This window comes from Eleginops maclovinus, chromosome 19 (assembly GCF_036324505.1).
Source record: "Eleginops maclovinus isolate JMC-PN-2008 ecotype Puerto Natales chromosome 19, JC_Emac_rtc_rv5, whole genome shotgun sequence".
NCBI lineage: Eukaryota > Metazoa > Chordata > Actinopteri > Perciformes > Eleginopidae > Eleginops > Eleginops maclovinus.
The window spans coordinates 15,284,682-15,311,274 of record NC_086367.1 but is presented as its reverse complement, the minus strand read 5'-3'; the positions used below and the strand labels follow the sequence as shown (position 1 = coordinate 15,311,274).

At 39.2% G+C, this 26,593-nt stretch overlaps 1 protein-coding gene across 5 annotated transcripts in view; it reads right to left on the bottom strand.

Annotated features, from left to right (window-relative positions):
• rps6ka1 (ribosomal protein S6 kinase a, polypeptide 1) overlaps window positions 1-26,593 on the bottom strand; it is a 46,362-nt gene that overhangs the window by 19,532 nt on the left and 237 nt on the right. For 2 of the 5 annotated variants that reach the window (XM_063909123.1, XM_063909126.1), the window contains exons 1-2: window positions 19,743-20,362; window positions 13,500-13,544 (exon numbers count right to left, since the gene is read on the bottom strand). In XM_063909123.1, the coding sequence (XP_063765193.1) occupies window positions 13,500-13,544; window positions 19,743-19,805 (108 nt within the window). In that variant the 5' untranslated portion in view covers window positions 19,806-20,362. Of the gene's footprint in view, window positions 1-2,425; window positions 2,453-13,499; window positions 13,545-19,742; window positions 20,363-26,593 lie in introns of those variants that run through there. The other 3 variants (XM_063909121.1, XM_063909122.1, XM_063909127.1) reach the window with 2 other exon arrangements.

Below are 26,593 nucleotides of genomic sequence, written 5' to 3'. Positions count from 1 at the left end.
TGCGTGCGTGCGTGCGTGCGTGTGAACCAGTACATCAGGTCACCTAAACTGCTAATGCCATTAACGTTAGTTTCTGGTGATGACAAACTCAGATTAGAGGATATCCGCTTGACAGTCACTTCAATCAAAGACACACACTCTACAAAGACACACTGAAACCTCACAAACAGACAGTGATTTACTTCCTCCAAGCACAACACACACATAAACACCACACACCCCTCCAGGGCCTACAGAGGCAATCATAACAAGGTATGTTAGCTACTGCAAAGAATAAGAGGCCTTTTTAATTTGCGTGTAAACCTCCTGGAGACGCTAAATTAACTTGCTGCCAAAACACAGCTATGACTCACATCTTAAAACACATGAATCATGTTGTTTTTGCACTCTTTGTTTTTATCTGCACGTGGATAAGTTTAAGTAAAGTAACCTTTTTTTTTTGTATTGAACCAGAAGATTGTGTGTGTGTATGGGTGTGTGTGCCTGAGCAAAGTCCACCTGGCTTTCGTAATGAAGATGATTTTCCAATCAACACTCTTGTTAACTGACTAACTTGCCATGTAGAAGTATGAAAACTAAAAGTGGTTTATTACATATCAGATAAACCAAATGCAGCTCAGACTATTCACTATAAGCTATTCAGTCAGGAATCACAACGCCAGACACCTTTTTTTGAAAGATTTGTATGACCTTGTAGGAAAAAAGCAACATTCAGGATGTGACAACAGTCGATAATTCTGACTAGATTTAAGGCTGTCCTCGCTTTTGAGTGTCTGCATTGTACAAGCAAAAGATTTGAAAAGTTTGGTTCAGAAACTTTGCAAGAACGAAAGCGAACAGGGTAGAACGGGCCAAGGACACCTGCTTAATAAATCGTTAAATAACCGGGCTTTATCTGGACTACAAGTCATGATGATGTATTAGACTTTAAGGAGGAGCAGTATGATGGAAGATAAGAGGGGAGAGGAAGAGAAGAAAGGGTGCTGTACTCGGTGAATGTAAAATGATGGGGGGCAGAGAGAGGGAGAGCATGTAAGAGGGCATCTTCAAGCCTCAGTGCCTTTTCTCATTTAGGAGGTGTGTGTGTATGTGTCTGTATGCGTGTGTCCATGTGCACACACACTGTCTGCGTCATCAGGGTTCCCTCCTTAACGTCACTGTAAGTCCTGCTGGAACACCAAAGTACTCTCAATGCGGCACTTTGACAAAATCCATGGGGCTGTTTCCACTTCATGTAACCGCTAAGATTAAATCATCTGATAAAACAGGAATTAAAGGATACAAATTGCAGTCTGGTTGTTCCTCGCCAGCAAAATAATCAAATAAGTCAGCCATCACTGCTGCTGTAACAGACACACTCAATCCCATTGTCATGTGTGATGCAAGTACTGTAGATAGAGAGGCAGAGGTGGGAAAAAATGTCACCAAAACCAAATGAGCATGGACAAGAAAAAAGAGACACAGCGGATGTATTAAGGTCAAGTGTGGACACCCACGTTGGTGACTCAAAATGTGAAGTCGTCATGATTGAAATGACATATGTTGTCATTGCCATTTTTGGGTAGCAGGTTTTCACGTCGAAGCACTGTCATATTTTCTAAGGCTAAAAAAGGTGACAGCTAAAGTGCTGAAGCCGAGTTTAATATTAAGCTGTTCATTATTCTTTTGATTGTTAATTAGTCTTCAGATCGCTGTTTCTCTTTTTGAAAACAGGCCAAAACAAAAATATATAAATTTAACATTTTCTGCCAAGGGAATTGAATCAACTCCTACTTTCAGTTCTTTTGGATTACCAAAGAAGTCTTTTGTCGTCTACAGATTGATATATTGTGATGTGTATAATAGTCATACAGCATAGGAAAACAAATCTGAAAAACAATGACAAAATGGCACAAAATGAACAAAGGAACATGAACATATTAAATATAAAAGGAAATGTGAATTTAAAGTATAGATAATAAAAACAAATCCAATTAAAGAGAGACTTTTATATAAAAAAGGGCTTTTCCTACTATAGCAAATGCAGTCTGTGAGTTCTCAATGATGCTTTCACTACATCCCAATTTAGACCAGATCATTGCCTATCACTTACGAGGCTTTTCAGCACTTTAAATGTCTTCTGCTGCTGCATGCTGCGAGGTAGGACTGTCATTAACCTCAGGGGAGGCAACACACTTCAGATAAACAGTACCTCTTTATGCAAAACATACTTCTACATTTAAAAACAGAAATGTTCATTTTGGTTCGGTTTTAATTTCATGGCTGATAGATTTTGCATTAGTATAGAAGCCCTGTTAAACACGTTTATACGGGTTGCTGCACAAACAGAAAATCTTCGCGCTTAACTCACCAATAAAGCTCTTAGTCCATGGATTAGGTATGAATGAGGAGTAAATATTCAAACAAATAAACCACATTCACTTACCAATCCTTGCATTTTCCTTAGTAAACCTGGTATATTTAACCTCTCTTAAACTTGACTTGTTTTGAAGGAAAGGACACGTTAAATCCTGGCTCTGCCTCTTGAAAGCGTTTAGAACACACAAACACCATCTATTCAAATGTAGTATTGAACTTCAGGATGTGGTTATTTTGTGCCTGAAAAAGTTGGCAGAACTTCAGTGAGAACTATCAAAGCTTGTCGATTCACACAAAGATGGTTATCCTTCGTTTCTGTTATCCTTACTATACTTTTCACCCTGTAAATCAAGTCATAGTGCTCCTATTTATAACTTGTACAGTATATATATATTTAAAATGCCAACAGATGCATTAACTCTGCTCTCAAGCAGGAAGTGATACTTCAAGTGTAATTAATACTTCACTCAGATTGCTATCATTACATTTATCAGTCATTACCCTTTTCATTAGTGCCGGTTGCGTGCTGTAGATCCTTAATTAGTTAAAGCAGATCTCTTTTTTTTTTTACCACTGACAGAAACAACATCCTTTAAAGAAGAAACTTGAATAAATATCAAACAGTTGATTGAAGAACTTAAATAGGAATGCAAAGAAAATATTAAAAAATAGTGTTTTGAAGTACATAGATCGATGTATTGTTTTGTTTTTGACTTGGTAATGAGTTGGGTATTAGTATAGTATAATAGTATCGACTACAACACTTTTGGTATCCTCACATCCCTAATTATAGCAAAACAATTTCTATCTGATACTGTTGTGATACAGTAAACTGAGGACACATTTCCTCTACTGTTTGGCATTTAAGGGTATGTGGGGGTTCAGTAAGTATAATACAATACCAGAAACTGCAACCAATCATTATACTGTTCGGCCTCATAATATATAGCTGTGCATAATCACTGTATGTAGTAAAGCACTGGCTGCTTAGTTCTGGGACCTTGCCAAGAAGATGACAGAAAGCATAAATCTTGAGGGCCCGTATTGATTTTCTGACCTAAAAAAACCAACATAGAAGGACACTGTATGAAGTCCCTCCCTCCTAAAAGCATCACTATAATTAGTTTTGGAGGCAGAGGTTACCATAAAGCAATCTTAACCCTTTCCAGTTATGAGAAATACTGTGAAGTCTTTCTTCAACAGACAACCCTTAGGGTGTTCTCTCTGCTGCGTGTTCTCTTTATCCAACCTGACACAACCCCGTAACTCCTGTGAACTCAAAAGACCTCGGGGGTCTATTAACCTGCAATCTTCTCAGGACCTCTGTTCATAGTGTGACAGATTTCTAACAGAGAGGTAAAAGGTAAAGAGAGAGAGAGAGAGGTAAAAGGTAAAGAGAGAGGTAAAAGAGAGAGAGAGAGCAAGAGAGCGAGAGTGAGAGAGAGAGCGAGAGAGAGCCCAATCTGCAATATTATTCTCTCAGCTCTTTTTTAGGATCATTCTTTTTTACCATTTCCACTAGTAGACGATGGGCAATGATAAAGACTGACGTATGAGGGAAAATCAGGTTAAATAAAAAAGGTGTGTTCTCAAGCATTTCTGGTTAATCATAAGCAAGGGCACCAAACTTGTGTACATGTGATGTTTTATAGGAAGCTGAATGCACAGCAGGAATGCCATGTAAGCTGGGTTTATTGCCATGATAAAATACTGTGTAGAAATATTAAACCAATGAATGCAAACACTGACATTTATAGTCAGTATATAGTGATAAAACTGCATGCATGGCTGCCATACTCTTTAAACAGTTATTGGTAACAATTGTAGCTGTACTGTATGCCAGCCCTTAAGTGTATCTTTTTTGAACAGCTCTGTGCTCATTAGCTGGTTGCTTATTACACATCCAGGAAATGAAAGTAGGTGCTGAGGTATGATGGGTTATAGTGCGTTCTACCAAAGGAGGAAAATCCAGTAATTTCAGAGAACTGTTAACCATCTGAGTCATGTTAGAGCAGGAAGATGGAAGACTGTAATGCCTCTAGAAGTAAGAAATGAAGAGCAGTCCAACGAAAACAAACATTCTTACAATGCAAGTGTATGTGTGTGGTTGAAAGCCTGGTTCTAGGTGTCCTTTCACAATGCCTGATCGAATACAATGCTCTCAAACTTCTGATTCATATAATGAAAGAGCTGTCAACGAACACTGCAATAAAAACACGAACCCTAGAGCTCACGCCCTGTTGCTTACTTTTCTTACAGGCTGTCAGAGTGTGTGACTGTGTGATGCGTACAACCAAAGTCATCTCAGCACTTGTTTTATTTAAATGTGAAATTGACATTTTTATTTCCCACACTGCTGCACTCAGTTCAATCAACATCACATTTTTTCTGTGGAATGAATGAATACACACACAAGCAAAAAAACACCCACAGAAGAGATTTACACAGCTTACTGCTAGACCAAAAACTGATCTGAACAGCTGCAACATTTTGGGGTTCATTTTGGCTACAGGAAGTATAACTCTTAGGACATGGCATAATTGCTCAGGACACATATGCCCTAAGAGACTCACACACACGGCAACGGACACACAAACATCCAAAGCATGTGCACTGACTAACCAATAAAACATTAAGTGCATGTTAGACTAAACCCGGAGATGATATAATCAGAGACAGCTCTATTCTCTTTACATCCAACCCCTTCTCTCCCGTCAACGCCTCCCTCTAACCATGCAGAGGAATGTGAAGTGTTTAGCTCAGTTGAGCTCCGAGGCGTGTCCAAACCTTGTTAATACAGGCTTCTGCTCACTAGGGATCACAGCCAAGCAAGCCAAGCAGATGCCGGAATAATGTATTACTCCCCTGGCAACATTTCATGATCTTTTTCAAGATGGTGGTTGAGTTTTCTAAGAAATGTTTGATACTTTTGAGATCTGAAAATGTGGGATGATGCTGTGCAAAGCTAGAGAAAGCAATAGAGATGCGGATGATCTGAAAGTACAGTTTAATAGCCGTCCTCTGTCCTCATAATCATTGCTTCAATAAAGTTGAATACATGTTTATTTAACCTTTGATATGCTTGTCCTCTGGGCATGCATGCCGTTTGAGAGCAATATCCTGTTACATTTATGATCACCTACTGGACAACTGAAACTAGAGACAGGCAGAAAGACGAGAGAGTCGACGATACTATAGAGAAAGAAAGACACATTTTCTGACCATTTATTTTACCACAGGCTCAAAGCAGATACTCTACTGATGGAGAATCACAGGTTTGGTGATATCATCACAGTGTTTGCAAACAATTCCTGGCATTTACTGGAACTTGGCAAACAGGAACAGCAGATGGTTGAGGAGTATAGTACCAGATAGTGTCAGGTTATTTATTAAACAATAAAAAAACGGATTTATGTGTTGCATTTTGCAATCATCAGCTATCTGGCCCTCCATGTAGGCTGACAAAAACACAAAGCTTTGATGCAACACGTCGTCCCTGGTGTGAGTTACTGCAGGAGCTTGGGGAAAATAATCACACACATCCACAGCAAAACTGCCCTATGCACAGTCCTCACATAAATCTTACTTTTAGTCGGCTAAACCCAAAGGGGCAGTGCAGTAAAGCGGCTTAAATATGATAGGATGTCATCCTGAGGCAGCCCCTGCAGGGATACCAGCCAACAGGAAAGGAGAGAGGAGACTGAAGTAGGTACTGAGGAATATAGAATGAGACAACAACTGAGAAGGTAGAAAAGAAACAAATTAGATTTTCTTTTTCCCTCGGGCCATCTGAGTAGACTTCAGTCAATTTAGCAGATTAAAAGCCCTCAAAGTCATATCATGCAATATGCCAAATAAAGAGAGTTTCCCATAACTCTGAGACGAGGGCAGAAAAGCAGGAAGTAATACATTCATTAGAAGACTTTCCTTTTATGAGACATTCTGCACAATACGAGTATTGGCTTTATTGCTGAGTGTTCAGAAGTAAACATGGATACAACGAGCTGACATGAATTCTTCAGTAAGCTTGTTGAGCTACAGTTAGCTGTAAGTTAGCTTAGCTTAGCACAACGCCTGAAAACAAAGGGAAAAAGCTTGCCTGGTTCTGTCTAAAGCTTGCACAATCTGCCTACTGGTACCTATAATAATGTATAGCTCATTATTTAACATGCAGAATCGTGTTTGCTTAATTAATACACAAGCTGAAGCTTACAAAACCAGAAACAAGTTTGCGCCGAGTAATCTACGAGACTAGCTAGCTGTTAGTCTCTGTTTCAAAGGCTTTATGCACACATCCAACAAGTAGCATAAAAAGCATACGAGTTCATTTCATAGTTTTTCCAAACTATTTCTTTAAAATTGGCAGTAACATAGCAACCACCACTACTCATGAAGAAGCAGGGGATTGGATTTGTTTCCCTCTCATAAATCCAAGCCTCATGCACAAAAGCACAAACTGGATGTTCAAGCAGCAGCTGCTACAGCAGTGTTTTGCATGGTTAACTCCTCACCAATGTGACCTCTAAAGCATCATCTCCAAGTTCATCTTAAAATAGGATGGTAATCACGTAGGCCAAATGACGAAGAAACACACAATGCTTTTTAGAAGAAGTGGCTGATACACCAACAGATTGTACAACAATGTGTTAAATCTTTCAGACCTTTAATATAATCTCAACCCCTGTCAGGGATTTCTAGGTTAAACACAGACAGATAAGTAACTGGAGAGGAGGGCTACTGCTTTACCTCTCTGGAATAACACATGTGTGTGTGTGTGTATTTAGAGAGTAGGGGGGGAGGTGGGTAATGCCACATGAATCAAATGCAAGGTCATGTTTGTAGAAGAAAGCGAGAGCAGTTGCCATGACTACAACATGCATGTGAACACAGAGAGGCTTATGGCCGCGCAAAGACCAGCCGCAAGGCGTTTCAGACTCGCCAACCCTACACTGCTCTACGTTAGCCCAGAGGTCAAAAAGCTCATCATATAAACTGCAATCCTTGCCTACACACTCACCACTGGTAAATATTTAATCAGTCTTGGAAACACTCAACACCAAGGCTGCGCTTAGCCCTCCTTCTGATTAACACACACTTGAACAGAAAGGCAAAGATGCACTGCCCTGCGGAAGCCTGTTTCTTGATCTGCAGATATACAGAGATCAGCCAGAGGTAAGTTAGATCACAATTCACAGAGAGCTACAGTACGTGACTGTGTTTGTGTGTACATCTGCTTCACACATGATTCCAAAGAGACTTCAAGTGTGTGTCTGAATTCTTGAGTTATGCTACTTCCTCTTTTTTGATTTCCTGCAAAGCCGAGTCTTTCTTCAGTCACAAAGCTCTGAACTTTTTGACTGCGTTTGTTTGCACAGGACCGGAGGGAGAACAATCTTAGTACCATTTCTCTCTTCTTGTCTCTGTACTCCAAACCTGTAGTCCTCCTATGCAGTTTGCCCCCTCCCTCCCTCCATTCCCGCTCCTCACATGCGCTTTACATTTCGCCCTCTCTCGTCTCTCCCTTCGATGTGCCCTCCTGTCACTCAGTAAGTAAAGCGTGAATACTCCTCGCTCAGCACCTTGCTGCAGTAAAAAAGTCATTATCTACATTAGGGAGTACAAAAAATGTCAGTGACATCAATGGAGAACGCATTATGTCTCCGCCTTCTGCCTGCAGGCTGGTTGGGCGTTCATGTTTATGTGTGGGAATCAAAGCAGCAGCAGTACAAAAGCACACACACAAGAAGCAAAACTGCATATTATGCATATTATTGACCACATACTGAGTTAGTGTTAACAACATACAGTCAAGGTTGAATTACGGAGCAGTTTGACAAGGCACCCTAACTACCACAGCTGCAACGACCTGTCAAGTTTCTGTAATTTTTTAAGTAAATGTGACACCCATTTACTAGTTTAAGCTTTTACTCAAATGTAAAACTGTCATGTTACAGGACTGTGTTTGTGACACCAGCATTTTGGACAGATTTAGACCTATTGATTTAACGATTAAGGAAAAAATAATTGTTTGATTTATTCATAATGAATATAATCCTAATTTACAGATCCATTTAGAAGTTACACTAAAGCTTTCAAATCATACCTTCATCAGCAGGATGAATAATGAATTGTGGATGTCTATTTTTCTGAGCACATTAAAGACTTAAAAATGATTTTAATACTTAAGTCTTGATGAGGCATCATTAACTAGGCCAACATAAATTAACCTCCTCCTGAGAATCTTTTTCGACCCACCTAATGTAGACTAGAAAGGTGTGTACTAGTATTTCTTTTAGTTTAATAACATGTGTTCTTCTTGCATGAGAAAATATATATTTTTAAAAACCCATCCTTTTGCTCAGATTGTTCCAACAGTGATATTTTAGATTGTAAAATGTTCAACAGTATCCTACAGAGAAAGCCTCACATATTGCCAAAACCATTGCTTTCCTAATCCTTGAACGTCGATGCTGAGCCAAAATGTCACCCAGACACTGTGACGTCCCCCCTGCTACATCAAGGGACACTTTTTGTCATGACAGTTTTGGTTTGCTCCTTCAACACTATGATTATAATGAATAGTGGCTGCCTTGTGCTCCCCCCTAACAACTTCAAACTGTGTTCTCAGAGTGTGTCTTCCATTTTCGGGAACATAGAAAATCTTGGATTATCCTATTACAATCCTGTTTTCCTTTTGCCAGGCTGGCTGTCAGCTGCTCTGCTGGGAAACCATGACACCCAATCTGCCTTTCACATTGTGAATATTACAATCACTTTAGGCCATACAATAAAAGATGGAATAAAATGTAGAAAATATATCATCTGTAACAATATGTATTAAAGCATCAGACCTGAAAGACTTTTATTGCCATCGTTACCAAAGCAAATTCTGGTTATAATCTTACATTAATGACACACTTTGATTCAGTATAAAAAGTAAAACATCATCTGAATCATATCTTTGGCCAGTCAGGAACTTTTTTAAGTGGTTGCCAAGTTTTGATTTGATATTTCCAAAATGCCCTTAAAAATATATTTTCTTAATTCCTGCCAAATTTTCTCGGTCTTAGTTTTACATATTTCTGCATTAGTATCTCATTGGTTTAAATTGCGCATGGCTCAGTTAAAAAAAGAGTTGGTCTCAGTCCTAGCAACGATCAGGATTTAGCAACATTTCATCAAAATGCAATGACAGTTGGTGGGTTGTTGCCAATTTCCCACCCCGTTGTCTATCAATTTGCAGCAAAGCACACCTACACAGTGCTGCTGATAAAGCAGATTAAATGGGTTTAAAGAGGGTTACATAAATTCTAAATAAGTCATGATTGAGGATGTTTTTTCTTCCCGAAAGTCTCTTCTCATCTGTCACAGCTATAAGTAATTCATTTAGCACAAGTGACTTCACTAACAAAGCAACACATCAATTAACAAGAGAGACTATTGTCACTTCATTTAGAGTGCAAGGAAAGCAGGCACGTATTTGGATGGGTTAATAACGACAGGGCTGAATAAATCACTTCCTGCAAGCATCATCAGGTCTGTAGTTAGCCAGTTTTGAGCAGATGCTAATCTGGAGATGAGCTGATGAGCAATAGCAGCTCTGCGCTTCCTTAGATTTTTCTCTTCCTTTTATCAGCTCAATTTAAATGATCTGCTTTCTTGACAAGGAAACTTGTTTCCTATATGATGGTGGTGTATTTTCAAACTCTAAAACGTCTACTCCTTTTTTCTTCAGGCTTGGCCGTCTTGTAGTTCTTCACTACTCACACTCTACTGTTGTTGAATAGGGATCGTTTAGTCCACACTTATCCTAACAACATCAATTCTGGTAGAGAAAATCAATCAGACTTTGGATTACTAACCAATCAAGTATTTAATGTAAAAAGCAAGTCACTGTCTCAAATGTGTTGCTTTGTCTAACAAACAAACAAACCAAAGGACAATATTCCATTAGTAATTATGTTAAAAAACGGACAAAAAAACCCAGCAAATCGTACCATTGGAAAAGCTGAAACAAAAGAACTATTGCTGTTTTGCTTAAGAAACAAATTGTACAAGCTATAAAAAACAGTTGCCATCAGCATCCTGATTGAATATCACTCCATAATGTTTTTGGCCTGATTCATGTAGTCATATAAGGTCACTTTCGCCTGCTAGGCAGGCACATTCACTTCCCTGAAGTCACGCGGTGGACAGCTCTCACTCAAAATCACCATCCTGTACTTTAGCTCTTATATCTTGAATACTGTCCTATCCATTGTTTCAGTTTTTTTTAACAAACCTTTCTCCCTGGTATCCTCAAGGGCAGGGAGGTTAATCTGATTTGTTGATAGAAATAGGCCTGTTTCCACACATTTGTGAGAGCAGACCACTGCAAGGCCGGCTTATTGCCGGAGAGAAAATTGCCGGGTAATATCATTGCACTGTGATGACACGGATCGGAAGATTGTCCTCTCAGGTTACTGTGCTCTGCTGTCTGATCATCCCATCAATACACATAACAAGAGGCAATTTGCTGCCAACAGCTCCTGCTCCGTCACACCAAAATCTAAATTCTTTTCAAGTTTTCATCTTTCTTAAACCGCACAGATATGATGAGAGCCAAACGAAATGAGCAATAAAATGGAAAAAGAGTTGAGGAAGTCCTTTAACATCTAATACAGGACTTTCATTAGTGCTTAGGATGCAACATTTTTATCTGTTTTATTCCAAGGTAAATTACATGTCTCTGAATTTGGGCAAAGAAAGTAGATTGATTTCACAATTTGTTGTGGGTTCCTGACCCTTGGGTTAGGATTCACTGCAATAAAAGGATCATTCAATTAGGCTCAATGAAATAAAACATTAAAAAGTATCTTCTGTATAATTGATGACCCTTAGTTAAAGCCCTAGGCAGCTTTCTACATTGTTTCATTCTATTTTTTGCATCTGACAAAAGAGAATAAAGAACAAAAAAAAGTCACTGAACAGTAGTCTGACATGGTGCTAACCTACTGGCTGAGGTTAATGGCTCAGAAAAACCATGGGTTGGACAAAGGTGGTGGTGCTACAAACCAAGTAATAAGCTTTGGATATATTCAGTTTTTCTACAGCATGTAAAAAGCAAGAGAGAGATAGAAGTGTCAAAAAACAGAAGATGCCTCATTAGTGCTGCAGGAGTCTTCTCCAGGAGCACGGCACTGACTTAACTTCACCGCCCTCAAACATACCTCACTGCTGAGGACAATCAATTCACTGTTTTGAAGCCCATTTCAGGTTCAAACGTTAGTTCAGCCAGTAAGGGCAGGCACTCTGTCCCTCCCTTCAATCGTTACCTATCCCCCCTTTCTTACCTTCAGTTCCCCCTATTAGGTCTGCTGGAGCCAGGTCACTCCCATGGCTAGAGTAGATAATAGCCTCCATTATCAAATTCCCAGCATTTAAACAGCAGCTCGGCATCGATCGCCGTAGCGACCGGTTATACCTGCTACGCCCGCATGGTGCCAGAACGGTCTGGTTATCTGATACCTCAATGTGCCAGACTTTTCTTAGACTTGTTCTCACCGAATGCATGTCAAAATGCATCATCATATTACGCTACCTTGCTCCATCTATCCTTTTGTTTGTGAAACATGAGTGACCTCTCTTGTAGAACCAGAGGCAGTAAATCCCTAAACCTTTTTGGAGGTAATCTAAACTAACAAGATTACATCACCAATCAGATTGCTGAAATACTCCTCAATCAATTAGCTAAAAATGTACAGTAATGCAAGTCATTACAGCGCTACCCAGACCTGTGCGATGATTAAATATAATCGACTTTTAGCACAGTCATATTGTGAAGATTTGATTAGGGATGTACAAATCCAATATCTTTGTATCAGCGCCAATACTGACCCTATTATGCGGATCGGGTATCTGCCATGATGTGACCAATGCATTTTCTTTTCAGCATTATTTTTCAGTCAGATTTATCATGACAAGCTGCTAACTCTGATTTTATTGACAGTCTCCAGCATTATATTATCTTACATAAAAATGACCCCAAAGACCTCGAAGTGCTCATGGGACATTTCCGGGAAAATTGGCTTGAAACTAGTTGTCTATATCAGCAGATGACCAGAAAAATATATCAAAGGTCTTATAGAGAGTTAATGCTTTTAAAGAATGTGCAATATAAACAAACAAAAAGTAAGGGTTGTTTTTAAACAGTGATTTTGCCTTCATTAGGCATATCATATATGTATAGATATTGAAAAGTATCCTTATTTAATAGTGATAATGATCTCAACAATACTGTCCAATCACTTAAGTCATCAGACATCTCCATCAGATATTAATGACTTTGATCAACAGTGGCCCTGTGTGCCGACTCCTTTTACTGAAACCCCTATTCTTATCCAGCGCACTCAGCTCTCCGTCAGTCAGAGCACATTGTTCTGAGCTGGAAGAAAAGAGGATATTGCTCTTCAGATTCTATTACTCTAGAGAGTAAAGAAAGAGGCTAAGCGAGAAGGTAGAGTTCCTTGTCGTCCGTTACATGGCGGGACTGTAATAGTCTACAGGAGGAAACAGGATCCCGTTTCAGGGAAGGACAATAAAGCCCAGAGGCCAGCCAGGAGGCAGGAAAGGGCTGACTCAATGATTTTCAGTGTGTGTTCCTGTATTTGCAAGCTTGCGTGTATTTTCCTCTGTATGTTAACAGGACAGCTGAGGACAAGCAGAATGAGTACACTATGGCCCTGTTATATTGACCCAGACACATTACTGTACACAGTGGCTGTCGCTCGATCAGCCTCACTGAGACAGGATTCAACACATTAAACTCCAGCCAGCTAATGCCCTCTGAGGGCTATCGATGCATCTGCTAAATGAATAACTCAAACGCACTGTCACACATTTGCGCAACATGTGCATGACAGCTTTCTTTTTATTCTTTTGGCAGAGATGACTCAAAATGACGATTCAAACAAAAATTAGCTCTTTAATGGAATTATGACTTCTGCTGCATTCCTTTGTAGAAAAGCACAAACAAAAGCCAAAGAATGCTATGAAGTGCGTATGTCCTCCATGTAATTTATTGGATGTTAAGCTGCATGAATATTGAGTCACATTCTGTGTCTTCTGTGAGTATGTGTCTGTGTTTCAGAGATGCCATGTACCTTGACAGCAGGCGTGACTCGATCCTCAGCAGTGCTCTGCCCATTCTGTCGAGAAAGCAAATGTGAGAAACAGTCAGAGTGTGTGACAGTGACAATAACACATGTGTATGTGTATGTGTGTGTGTGTGTGTGTGTGTATGTCTGTGTGTGTGTGTGTGTGTGTGTGAGACACAGAGCGAGAGATACAAGAGAATATTTGCAAGACTGTGTGGGTGGTCCAATGTTTCCAGCACTTTGCTCTTCTGCTGGCAAACATAATAATCTAAGGCCGACACACAAATGCACATCGTTCCCCAGTAGGTACCGCTTGCAAAAAAGGGTAATTACTGTTATTTGTAGAATAAAGGCTGACTCATGGCTATTTGATAATACCAACGTGTTGTTATATGGCAGCAGTAGGTGGCTAACTTTGATTTTAGGATACAAAATTAGATGTGTATATGATTCTGTTGCACAGACAGGTAGAACAACAAGAAGAATGATAAGTCGAGGAAAGTGGTGATTTTGTCAGATGTGATTTAAAAGCAGGGGCCATTATGATGAAAATTGCAGATCAAAGGTCTACAGGGAAGCAAAAAATAATAAGTAGGATGGGAATTAAGATAACAGACTTAATCGTGTGGGGAATGGACCATGGTTATTTACACATGGGACACAGGAGAGACTTTTTTTTTTTTTCCCCCTCGGGACCCCTGGCCATTTATCCCAAGAGATTGCTTCTTTGTTTAAACTGTTTAACCTGAGATTTGATTTAAAAAAGCAGTCCTGAAAGCATCCACTATTGAATGTCAAGTGTAATTTTTGGTTGAATAGTTGAAATTATGACTTGTATATGTGTATTTGAATAGTGGGTCCTACTTTGTTTGTTTTGATAACACATAAACCAAAATTCAGGACTCACTTTCTTATGCACAGATAATACATTTTAAAAAAATGTTGATATTCTGATATTAATTCGTAATCGTCGATCCCAAACTGAGGTCAGAAAAGTAATTTTCCTCAGAGTTGCTAAAGCTGCTGCAGAGCTACAGAAAAGTACAATACAATATCCTTCAACAAACAGTCCGTCTACTCCCTGTTAATAGTACATTGACCTTAACATGGAATATTGGATGATAACCGACCCCTTACAATGATCTAAGAAGTCAAGAGTCAAAGTCAAGTTTTCTTTCCAAGTGTGAGAACACCGTAAAAAAATACCCAACCCCCTTTTCCGTTTTTGCTTTGTTTTTCCATTATAGAGGCGCGACCCTGATGTTCATTTCCTCCATGCCCTCTTCCCTCTTCCTCTTCCTACAAGACTGCACAAAATATAACAGGCAGTCAACACAATGACAAGCAGTGGTCGTAACAATCAAACACTAAACAGAAGGGCAAGGACAAGGGAGTGGCTTTGATAAGCTCTTGTATACTCAAAAGGAAAAAAAAGACTTTCTGCTGCAACCTCAGGGCAGCTTTATAAACCAATACTTCATCTGGTTGGACTTTAATCATGATCTCAAGAGAGGTAATTAAATTTGGGAAAACTGTGCCAGCAATAAAAGCTATAATGTGAGGTGACAGGAGAAGTGAAAACAATTAAGCGGCCAAGTGCAGTTCGAAATCATGCACAGTTTTAGGAATGGTAATTTCAAAGAGGAGAGGTTTAGAAGCCCAGTGTGTGTTGTTACAATGGGCTTTGCTGATACATTCAATCTCAAATCGAAATCTTCCCACTTCATTCCACATAATTACTCTTTGCTTCCTCTCTGCTCATATGCCCTCAGTCAGGGGTGTGTGATGGGACTTTCTTTAACCCAGTACTGTGAAGCCAGTGGTGTGAATCTTAATTGTGTAAGTGACACTGTCTGAGTTTCTGTGTGTGGTCAACAATTCCTTCCAGACATTGCTGCTCAACACATTTCAACCTCATTAGCTTTGCATGGTTGATCCAAGTGGCCCAGTTAATGGTACTTTCACTCCCTTGGGCTTCCTGAATGAGAGCACAGGCATGCATGCACACACACACACACACACACACACACACACACACACACACACACACACACACACATAAATATGCTCAAGACGAATAAGTTAATAAACAAACGTGATTTAGAAAACAATCCAGGATGAACTATACTGTGCAGATACACATATAGAAAAAGCGATACAATATGAACATAATTTACTGGAAGACATTTTCAAGCCACAAGCATGCTGTAAAGACAGTTATAGACCAACCTATTAAACCTGACAGAGCCAGACGTCAACACTTTTAATTTCTCACAGGACTCCTATATGATTAGGCAGGGTAAACAATCTCAGAGCGCTGATACTGTGTGTGTTTGATAGATAAATCTGTGTTTTAACAGCGTGATTAGAGCAGCAATGCCCTGTAACTAGGCAACTAAGAAATACAATAACCATTCCTTTGTCCGTGCATTTTCTACAATCTGTGTTCATTTCTCGTAATCTCACCCGCCAGTGAGAACTGACAGCAGGTCACCTTACTATTTCTAGCATTCTAGTTTAATATGTGCAAAAGGCTCCTTCCCAACACAGGCAAACACACTGTCTTAGCTTCACTCTCAGGTTAACTTTTAACTGTGTAGTTCAAAATAAATAAAAGGACTTGCTTGCTCAGGGCTGTTATCAGGCAAAGGTTTTTGTTATCACATGCCCACTCAGCCCTGCTCCACTCCCACAGGTCTGCTCAGGTGTTCAACACGTCACACCCAGATGAGCTGCAGCTAAGCCTTTATCTGCGTGCACACACACAAAAGAGCTAAGCACAAATGTGAACTCAACAGCTTCCACACACTCACACAAGTACTAAAGTGTGCACTGCTGACCACGCCTGGTTTGCAAACATGGCACACATTCCGTATGTTAACCCTACTTTCTCCTCTGCATGGCCTGTTACGTAATAACTGAAAAAAGAAAAAGAAGTCTTTCTCAAGGCTTGTACAATCCTGCTCTTAAAGTTTTGGCTTGTGCAGTCTCTCTTTAGGAGGCAACTTTTTCTTTTTAGTTTGCTAGGTCTCCTCTCCTCTGACAATAGATGTATGACTTTAAGCCCCAATTAGTGGACTAGATGCCAATCCATTGAAAATGTTAAACGGCTGAGATTTTGCATAGGAGTTCAAGATGTAAAGCTAAATGGCAAGTTCAGTTCAAAGCGATAAAAAGCAAAAATGCAATAGTGGCCATCAAACAAAATCGAATTGAACAGAACACAGGTTGTGGGCCGAGAACTAAACAAGCTAAAAGTGTCTTATCAAGACACAAAAACAGCTAGAAACCAAAGATGAAGTTCAAGTGTTTCCCTTGTTTATTTACACATTCACCTTTCTGTCAAACAGCTCTTTCCAAGTGGGAACTAAAGCTTTATTTATGCTCTTTTCAAAGCCACTAGACTCCTTTCAAAGAAACAATCATTTGACCTCGCAGAAAAATGGTTGCCGATCTACTGCGGCCTCAACGGGTTAGTCAATGTGTGCTATTGGTGGTTTCTATAGTTTCACAAAAGTCAAACAATAACAAACTGAACCATCCAATCAGCAGCGCTAGACCAGCCTCCCAAACCGCCATCTATTGTAGGTAACACACTGCCTATGAATAAACATGGGGTTCAAGTTAACTTGTGCAAAAATTTAACCTTTTCATTTACTAGGAAATCTGAAATAATTTAACACTGACAGAAACATGATTCAGATATTTTTCAGGGAATTTACTAACATGCATGGCCAATGCAGGTGGTAGTGACTCAACTGGGACAGGATGGGGATGATTTGTTGAAGTGCTTTTATCAGAAATGATTCACAGAGAAGTTAATTCATAACAGATATGGTTTTGAGAATGAATAAAAGGGATTGATCCAACTCATTTGAATAGCTCTATTAGTGCATTCATTGAATGCTTGCTTTGCACCAGCTTCAAGTACAAAAGCCATTATATCAAATGTTCCCTTCATGACACCTTCCAAACAAATGCACTTGAGCAAAGAGTGATTGGGAAACAAACTTCCCATCAGCTGCCAAAACACGACAACACACTTTCTGTTTGAATAAATGCAGAGGAGAGTGGTGTTTTTGATGGATTCTGTATCTTCTATCCTTTATTTTCCAAATCTGCCAAAAGTTTTGTCTCAGTGTCTGTCCCATCTGTCTGTATGACAAGCAGACCCATGGCTGTGCCTCCCGTTTGACTCTCCCAACATGCTCGCTGGCACGCCTCCAGACTCGGTCGCTCTCTCTGCTCAATCAATCTGAGCCCTGAACAGTCTCTCTACCATCAGGAACCCAAGTGTGCAGCTGGCTGGTAGGTTGGTGACAGAGATAAATGGCACAGATCCCATATTGACTGGCAGTGACTGGTGCGTTCAAATCAATTACAGATACTGGATTTTAGTGGACATGTGCAGCAAAAAGTAATCTGTCCTTATAATATTATATATATAGGCTGATAATTATACTCTATTTTTAGCAATGAGCTCACACACTTTTTACCAAAGATGTGTGACCATTACACATTCTGAAGGCAGGGTATTTCTTACAGTAATAAACCTGCACTCTTCACAGCTCTGCAACACCATCTGTTCAGCTGTTATATGTTACACAGCCAACTCATATGCTGCAGAATTCCGTAAATAGCAGAGTTTGTGAACAAAAAAATGTGACCACAGTGTTAATAAAACTCTGTCGTCTGCTGCTCTGCACTGTTTGCAGGTTTCTCATTCTTATAAAAGCACCAGTAAATAACTTCTGACGGCTCTACAATTAATTGTGTCTGCAAGAGCTCAATAAATAAAAGTATACTTCCCCAATAGTGGAAGTGCTCATCTGATTAATTGCACGGGTCAAGACTCATTACCTTGTCTTTCATGAGTTAGGCCTCAAAGTTAATGAGAAAACTCAGGTTCCAAGAACAATCCATTTTCATGAAATTCTTGGTAATTATTTCCCCAGATTTGTCATCAAACCAGAGAGGTTAGCTAGACAGAGGGATGGGAAAATAAGCCCATTTATAAATCTGACTGATCTCTGGTACAGCTGATTGGGGACACTGTGTAATATTGTGTGCTGAGCTGTTTGTCAGTGAGATCAGACATTCAAAACATTGCCATCATAGGCTCACTTCACCTGCTTAGTTAGTTTAATTCAATATAAGATTTCATTAGATGACCCTACAGATATTGTATTAGAAACAAGTACACAGGTTTTTTTTTTTTTTTAAACCTGTGATCCAATGTGACACAGATTGAATCCATGCAGCCCATGTCTGTTCATCATAACCATAATGTCATAGCTGCATATTCACTAAGCAACCAGTCTGTTCAAGAGCCAATTGAAAAGTTCATGAATAATAATGCTACATCAGAATAAAAGGGGTCTGGATACAGAAGGACCACAAATCTCTCTTGCTTCATTAACACTTAAAACTCTGGAAAACATTCAGTTTTTCCATGCTCAATAGTGTCATCCTTTATCTGTTAAGTGTTCAGACACATGGCAGTTTGAGACTGGTGGCACGACAGTGGGTGTTAAAGAAACTGTATCTTAAGCTAAGAACAAGGAAAGAAGAAGAAGTTTGCAACCTATATCACAGAACTCAAACTAAAAATCCACAAAGCAAAAGAAGAGTTGTATGCAATTCATTTTTTGATTTTGTGACACACATGAGAATAATTTTGAAATTTCACTGGAAAACAATTTTACAGGTGAGAGCAGTGAGGATGAGGCAGAACATTTCCTTTAGTTCACAGACTGTTTTTCTGTCTGCTTTTGGAGCTTAAAATGGAGTTGGGCTAAAGCTTCAGTGAAAGCCCAGAAAGTGAAGTATTTCAGAATTGAGCTCTGAAATCTCCTTTTGGGGGCCAATTGAAATATCTTACATGAAGACGTTACAATTAAACTTTCCCTAGGATAGTCAGGACTTGTAGTAGTAGTGAGGAAAGCCTCCAAAGAGTACCTTTGTGGAAATGAAGTGTAATGGACAAACTATGTATGGCATCATATCTTGCATTTCTTATTACAAACCCTATAAATACATTATAAATAAATAACTTAATCGATTTCCCCCACCTATGTATGAATGCTATAGTTAGAATAACTTTTCCCAGAATGTGGTAACACCTTGAATCGGGGGCTGAGGTGATCACACCTTGTGCGCCATTTTACCTGAAGCAATCAAACTGAATTGAATAAACCGGTCAAATAATGCATGCAAAAAATAGCGTCGATATATTTCACCTCTCATTACCTCCGTTTCCAGCTGCACTAGTTCCATGGTGGGCCATGGCTCCGCGATCTGAGCGAGTGGCATTTTCGCAGGATTTTCAGCTTCCCCTTCAGCTGCTCAAGTAGCAATTCGGTCGGTGCAGCTCCTGTCAATTGCAGTTCACCAAGAAGCTCCTTCCTCAGATCGAAAGTCCAGGTTGAGTTGGTTTATCAGCACTTTGCTCTCTGATTTGAGAAGGAGGCGCGCATGCAGACGCTGCACGCACAACCAAGGCTTTACAAACAATTGTATTCCCTGGGTTTGACTCCGGCGGCGGCTGGCTACTTGTTTGTATCTGTCGAAAGTGATAATCCAGCTGAAAACACCATGAACCAAACAAACCCTCTTGTCTTTTCAGGTGGGCGCGTTGGCTGTACTCAAGTCAGGATTTTGGTTTGACAAGCGTGAGAGCAAAGCCAGGCTGCAGTGCGGTCCTGATAGACCTGTGCGGGAGGCTGGTGCCACCTGAAGGAATTGACCTGTCCGTGCTGTCTTGACAATCGACACCGTATCAGATCTTCACGGCTTCCTCCCCTTGTGATTTCTCCCAGATCCCAAAAGTGTACGATGCGCGCAGAGACCTCCGTGTGGCTCCGTAGTACGAGCAGGCTCCAACTCGAGCTGTGATTGGCAGACTCCTGCAGGATTTTAGCCAGCCCCCTCTTCTACTAGTTCCGCCCAGGTCTGATCGTGCCATCATCTGGCGAAGAGATGAACTGCAAATACGTAATGCAGACAGGAGCCGGCTATTAATGAAAGGCCTGATTTCTCTCCTACTTGTGATGCATTTGCAGGTGCATCATAATTGATCCTCTGCGCTTAAACGAAAAGTAGTTATTCAATTCTGCTAATAAATGGGAATAAATGGCAGCCAAATTGCACTAGGCTGTGGATGCATAGTGTGTAAGTAAACTTAGAGTAATCAATATAGAATGGCAGGCCTATGCAGTGTGCATCTTTTGATGTCTACCTTTCCCAAACTACAATATGTTTCTTCAATTTATAAAAAACATTGCACAGTAAATGTAGACCTACACCACCACTTCCTCAGGGTCTAAAAACAACACACATTGTTGCAAAGAATTACATAATAGATTACACAACAAATACAATGGCTGGTATTGCGTCATGACTATTGCTGTCTGATTCTATTTGGACATCACATTGATGAAGCACGCTTTTCATTGACAAGAACTCTTTTAATGTTCCTTGAAGTATGCGTGATATAATACAGCCCTCCACCCTCCCAACACTTCTCTGCTTCATTCACTGCCAAGTGGATTTTGCTCTTGGCTAGCTTTGGTTACTATTGGCAACTGCAGAGCATCAAACCACCTCGCCGTGAATGGAAAGGATGCAATTTTTCATTCAAATTAGGATAATGTAGGCATTGCATTTCATGTTAGTTTTGTTGATACTTTAAACACAACATAAAGCTGCTTTATTGAGGAAACTATCTCCTTATGAAGACCTACATATACCAGTCTGAGTTCTGTAACAGGTTAAACAGTTCTGAACTGGAGATGAAAACATCTGACTATCTTTTGTAATTGCATATCATGTTCTAGTCACATCTCTGGCTTTTGGACTTTGCTTCCAAGCTGTTGACATGCAACACTTTGTGTTCTGCACCTACTCATGCATCCGTTTCTAAATATGACATGTCAGTATTCCTGCACATATAACATGTTTGCATGATTCATTTTTTTTGAAGTGATGCTACCAATGTATTTTAATGCTTGCTTCTTCTCACTTTTTCCTCCACATTTCCATTTCAAAAGGGAAGGAGAAGGAAGTCAATATATATAGAGAGAGCGCTTTTAAGGTTCACATACTGCTAATTTATTTTCTGACAAATCCATACCACCAGAGGGTTGGAAGCAGGCTGGAAAGTAAGATTACAACATGGTGGGGGAGGGTTATTCATCACTAACACTATATGAAATATTCAATGTCATTGCCCTCCCAAAACTCACATTAACCCATCGATTTGTCTGGATGATGGATAAGCAGCTGCTAAGGGATCACTTATGGCACCTCATAATGCTATACTACTGTTTGTTGTTCAGTGCAGCCATGTGGAGGACCACTGGCTTGTCTTCTTTTTCAAATGATCCTGGGATGGAAGTGAATGGTGTCATTGAGAACATAAATGGAAACAAATAAAAATAAGATAAAGCGTTAAAAGTCGTATCAAGAGGCCCAAGAATGGGAAGGAAATCTCTGTATAACACTCTTGATGCTCTCCAAAATCAATACATTGAATAGGATGGGGGTCAGAGTGGCCATAAGTAAATAAACACCCATCAGATCCACTTTGACATGTTGACCTTGTAGCCTTGTAGTATTTTGACTGCAGGGAATCTCTGCTTTATGATGCATTAGTGACATCACAGCAGGCAACAGCGGTGACTCAGAGGTGTCTCCCGTCCAGTGACAGAGACTCCAGGGATACCCTACCCCCCACCTTCGGATCGACAAGAAGCATCATGGGTAGTATGACTCAGTCCTGCTTGCATGCACATGCAATGGAGCAAAACTCCACCCTGAATTGCTAGTGTATTAACGCACAAAATGACAAATTGCAATTAGATACACTAATTCAAAGATGACAAAGATGTTTAAGCTCATTTTCAGTTTGAGTTAAACCAAAGAGGTCAATGAGACAGGGAGCGATGTTACTATGCCAAAGGGACAAACAATGTAGTCCTCTACTCTCTAGGGATACAGCTGTAAAGAGTACTATTAAAATGGAAATGCATGCATACTCAGGTCGTAAATAGGTACTCTGTTCTGAGACAGCATCTTCAAATTATTCTATTCATTTATTGCGTTCTCTGATTTATGCCTTTTATTTTAATTCATTCAGTCACACTGCCAAAGACATGTGTATATTTTAAATTGTGTTTGTATTGTGGATCTTTGTTTTGTTGTTGTATTTATGCATTGCTTTTTATTCATGTGTCTGGTTTTATTCTGCTATTGTTTCTGTCTTTTAAATGTGATACAAATTCAGAATCAGAAATTAGGTTAGAGCAAGTTAATTTACACAAGACACATTCCTCCTGAGTGTCTGACAACTGTGGGGCCCCTTTTATGGTAACAACTCTGAGGCCAGACCATATTTTTAAAATAAAACACAATGTATGTTTATGTGTGTTTGGTGGAATTACTTTGCATAGAGCTACACATTTTTGTGATCATTTGTCTGTTTTACTTTCTCTTTACTAACCTCCACTATAAGGATGAGTTAACCTGAATTGCATCTAAAGTAGATTACAGTAGTTAATGCTTCGATCAAACGTTTAGTTAATCCAAGGGATTGTTTGTTTATGCAAATCAGGCACCAGGAATTGACTGCACTTAAAGATAAAAGCATCCTATTATTACATCATAACTATTGTATTGCAGATACTGTAAATGCAATCTTAGTATTTCAGTATACATCCAAGGCTGTGGATGTGTCAGGTTTCCTCCACATCGCTTTTAGACATTTGATAATAATTCTTTCAATCCTAGCTGAGCTTGATGAGCTCATGTCTGCAGTGCAGGAATCAACGCCATCAGCGGGGCTGCAGCATAGAACAAATTAATTAGCTGCTCAATGGTGGGGCAGGGGTAATTATCCAATCTCTGCTGACTGGCTATTCAAAATTGGCTCTGTGCTGTACAGAGATGAGGAACAAATAGCATTCAAACATTAGTAGAACCATAATTCGTAGAAGAAGCACTTCAATGTTACTCTTATATTCCTTAGTTGTTGAGCTATCTTTGTTTCATCTCCAGATGCATAACAGAGTCTATTGACTACATATTCTTTCGACTGTAGTATTAGGTGTGCTGTACAGGAGCAGCATGTTGAGGCTTGAATTTGAAGCTCTGGTATTTGGGCAGGGCACAACGTCCTACAGAGAACCACATCTGAGGCCAAGTTTAGCAAAAACAAGCTATTGAACTGTAACTGAGGAATAGATGGCTATTGCAAAGAATAAAAAAAGTCTAAGCACACATAGGCAGATTTTGTGTTGTCCATTATCTGACAAATAACTTCAACCAATGTTGTTCCACAAAAATGTGGCGATAAAAATGCAAATTGAAAACACTTATGAAAAGATGACACTACTAATAAACACAGTTTCAGTTTGTGTTGAAAGCGAAAAAAATGGAGGTGATAGAGAGTTGTAAGAACGCAAAGGGACAAACAATGAATCATAAGTAGTCCCCCTCCTCTCTAGAGACATGCAGCCGTAAACAGTGCTATTAAAATGGAAATGGAAGCAGACTCCAGTTGTAGAGTGGCAGCATTTTGACAATAATCTTTTCTTTTATTACTTTCTCAGTTTTTTTTCTTGTATTTTCCTTTATTAATCCTTTTCACACTGGCATTAACATGTGTTCTTTTAATCAATGTTTTTTTGTTTCTTTATTCCCGGCAGAGGTGGAAGAAGTACTCAGATCTTAAGTATAAGTAGCACAGAGTAGGAATACTCTGTTCCAAGTAAAAGTCCTGCAATCAAAATGTTACTCAAGTAAAAGTAAAAAAGTATTAGCATCAAAATATACTGAAAGTACTAAAAGTAAAAGTAGTCATTGTGCAGTTTGGTCCATTTCAGAATAATATTATATGTTTTGATTATAAGTCTTATTTAAGGGTTGATTATATTGTTTATCATAATCTATATATGCAAAGTAGGTATAATGTAGTGGAGTAAAAGTACAATATTTACCTCTGAATTATAGTGGGGTAAACACTTTAAAGTAGTATAACTTGGAAATACTCAAGTCAAGTACAAGTATCTCAACATTGAGTTAATCAACTTAGTTACTTTACACCACTGATTCCTGGTCTGTGAATCTCTGAGGCCAAATTCAGCACCAACAAGTAAAAGTGACGCATCTCTGTGTTACTGCATTTCACTGAAAAATGGAACAGGCCAAGAACTTTGAACATTAAGAGTCAATAAGCACATGAGCAACAGTTTTTTGGTGTTATCCAGTTTGAAAAAAAAGAAGGAGAGTAGAAAAACTTGAATCAATATTTTCACCGGAAAAAAACAACTGCAGACAATTAGATACAAGTGCAGAGAACTGTTGGAGATTTTGAAATCCATTGATTTTCCACTATAAAATCATAGGGTCAATTTTGTCGGACCAGTGAAGCGATCTGTTACATTCAATTCCTTTCAGCAGAGAACATCTTGACGCAACAGAAAATCAAAAGTAATTTAGGGAGAATTCACATTGACCAAAACCCATTTTCATTATTCAGGATACATTTTTTTCTCTTTGAAAAACACTTGACTCATGACTGATGAAATGATAAGGCACATACAGTTTCAAACAGCGCTTTCTATCATATTTGGTCAAACCATTTTAATTTTAAGCAGCTATAAATTAGGAAACTCTCTCACAGAAACCACACTTCTGCAAGGCCTGACATATTTCCTTTTGTATGCAGCCCAGATATTCTCTAAATAATAAAAAATATTGTCATAGAGAATAAATACCACGTGCATGGTATCACTGCCATTTTGCAGACTGACATATATTTGACTTTTCCCCTTCGTCTCTCCCTTTCCCTTGTTCAAAGAGAATAACAGCAGGGGGTGCCAGTTATCGGAGGGCAGTTCTTTGATGAATACAGCCTTTTCATCAGGAGTTGCCCTTTCCTTGTAGGGAAACATTCAACTGTGGATTAGTTGGAGACTGTTGTGCAATTTATGCTATGACATATTAACAACAATTCCCCAGTGAAGCTCAAAGCATTGATGCTTTCACAGAAAACCCCGTAAGGGCTAAACTTGATGTCATAAGCATGAATGGAACAATCACTGCTTCTAAGTTTTTGAAAAGTAGCATTTTGATCAACTACGCACATTAGTGGAGAGTATTTTTACGACCTAAACTGTATGACTCTCTTTGACGATTAAAGATATAATCCTGAACTTTATGGCAGAATAACAGGGACTTTGAACTCCAGAGTCAGTGATTGTTTATTATTATGCAGTGTTTATGGAGAACACATATAAATGCGTTAAGAATTAAAGGCTGTCTAAGACAAACCATATTATTTACTGTGAAAACTAAATAAAAACAAAAATGTCTCTATATATAGTGAATATAGTTCTCTATTAGCCATTTACTCTGTTTTATCGGTACATTATTCAAAAATACATTCCTCCAGAAGCATGTTTTTGATATAATGTTGATACTTTAAATGATTATGCAAGCCAAAATGTTCTTATGATATATAAATGTATCTTTTACACTTAAGTATTGGAACACAGAGGTCAGCAGTGTGTAAAGGATAAAACAGAAAAACATTTCCGGAAAATCTCCACAAAAGCAGCGTAACCAGAGAGGATTAGGTCTGGTCTGGAGAACATGTTATGTATTACCTTAAGTCTTATGACAATTCATGCACCATAAGGCTTTGCATCAGAAATGCCATGTATTTTTATTGTATGGTATCATAATTGATAGTTGTTATCAAATTGTCGAACAGGCTGTATTTTCATATTCATATAAATAGTTTCACTATGGAATCAAATGCAGCCTTACTGCTTAATAAGACAAAAGGGCTGAAGTGAACTTCTGTGATTATAGTGTCAGTAAAGTAGCAGTATAGCAGGGTTATTGTAGTGGAATATATAATGCTGTACAGGTACAGCTGTTGCTGCTATTGTGTTCGCGCTTTGCCTCCACACTTGAGGCTTTAGGCCCTGCGCATTTCCAGTGCGCACTACGTGATTATGCTTGAAAGTAAAACAATGAGTTATGAATCCTTAAAGCTGCAGCACCTTTCTACTCCTCCAGGTAAGGAGGGGGTGGGG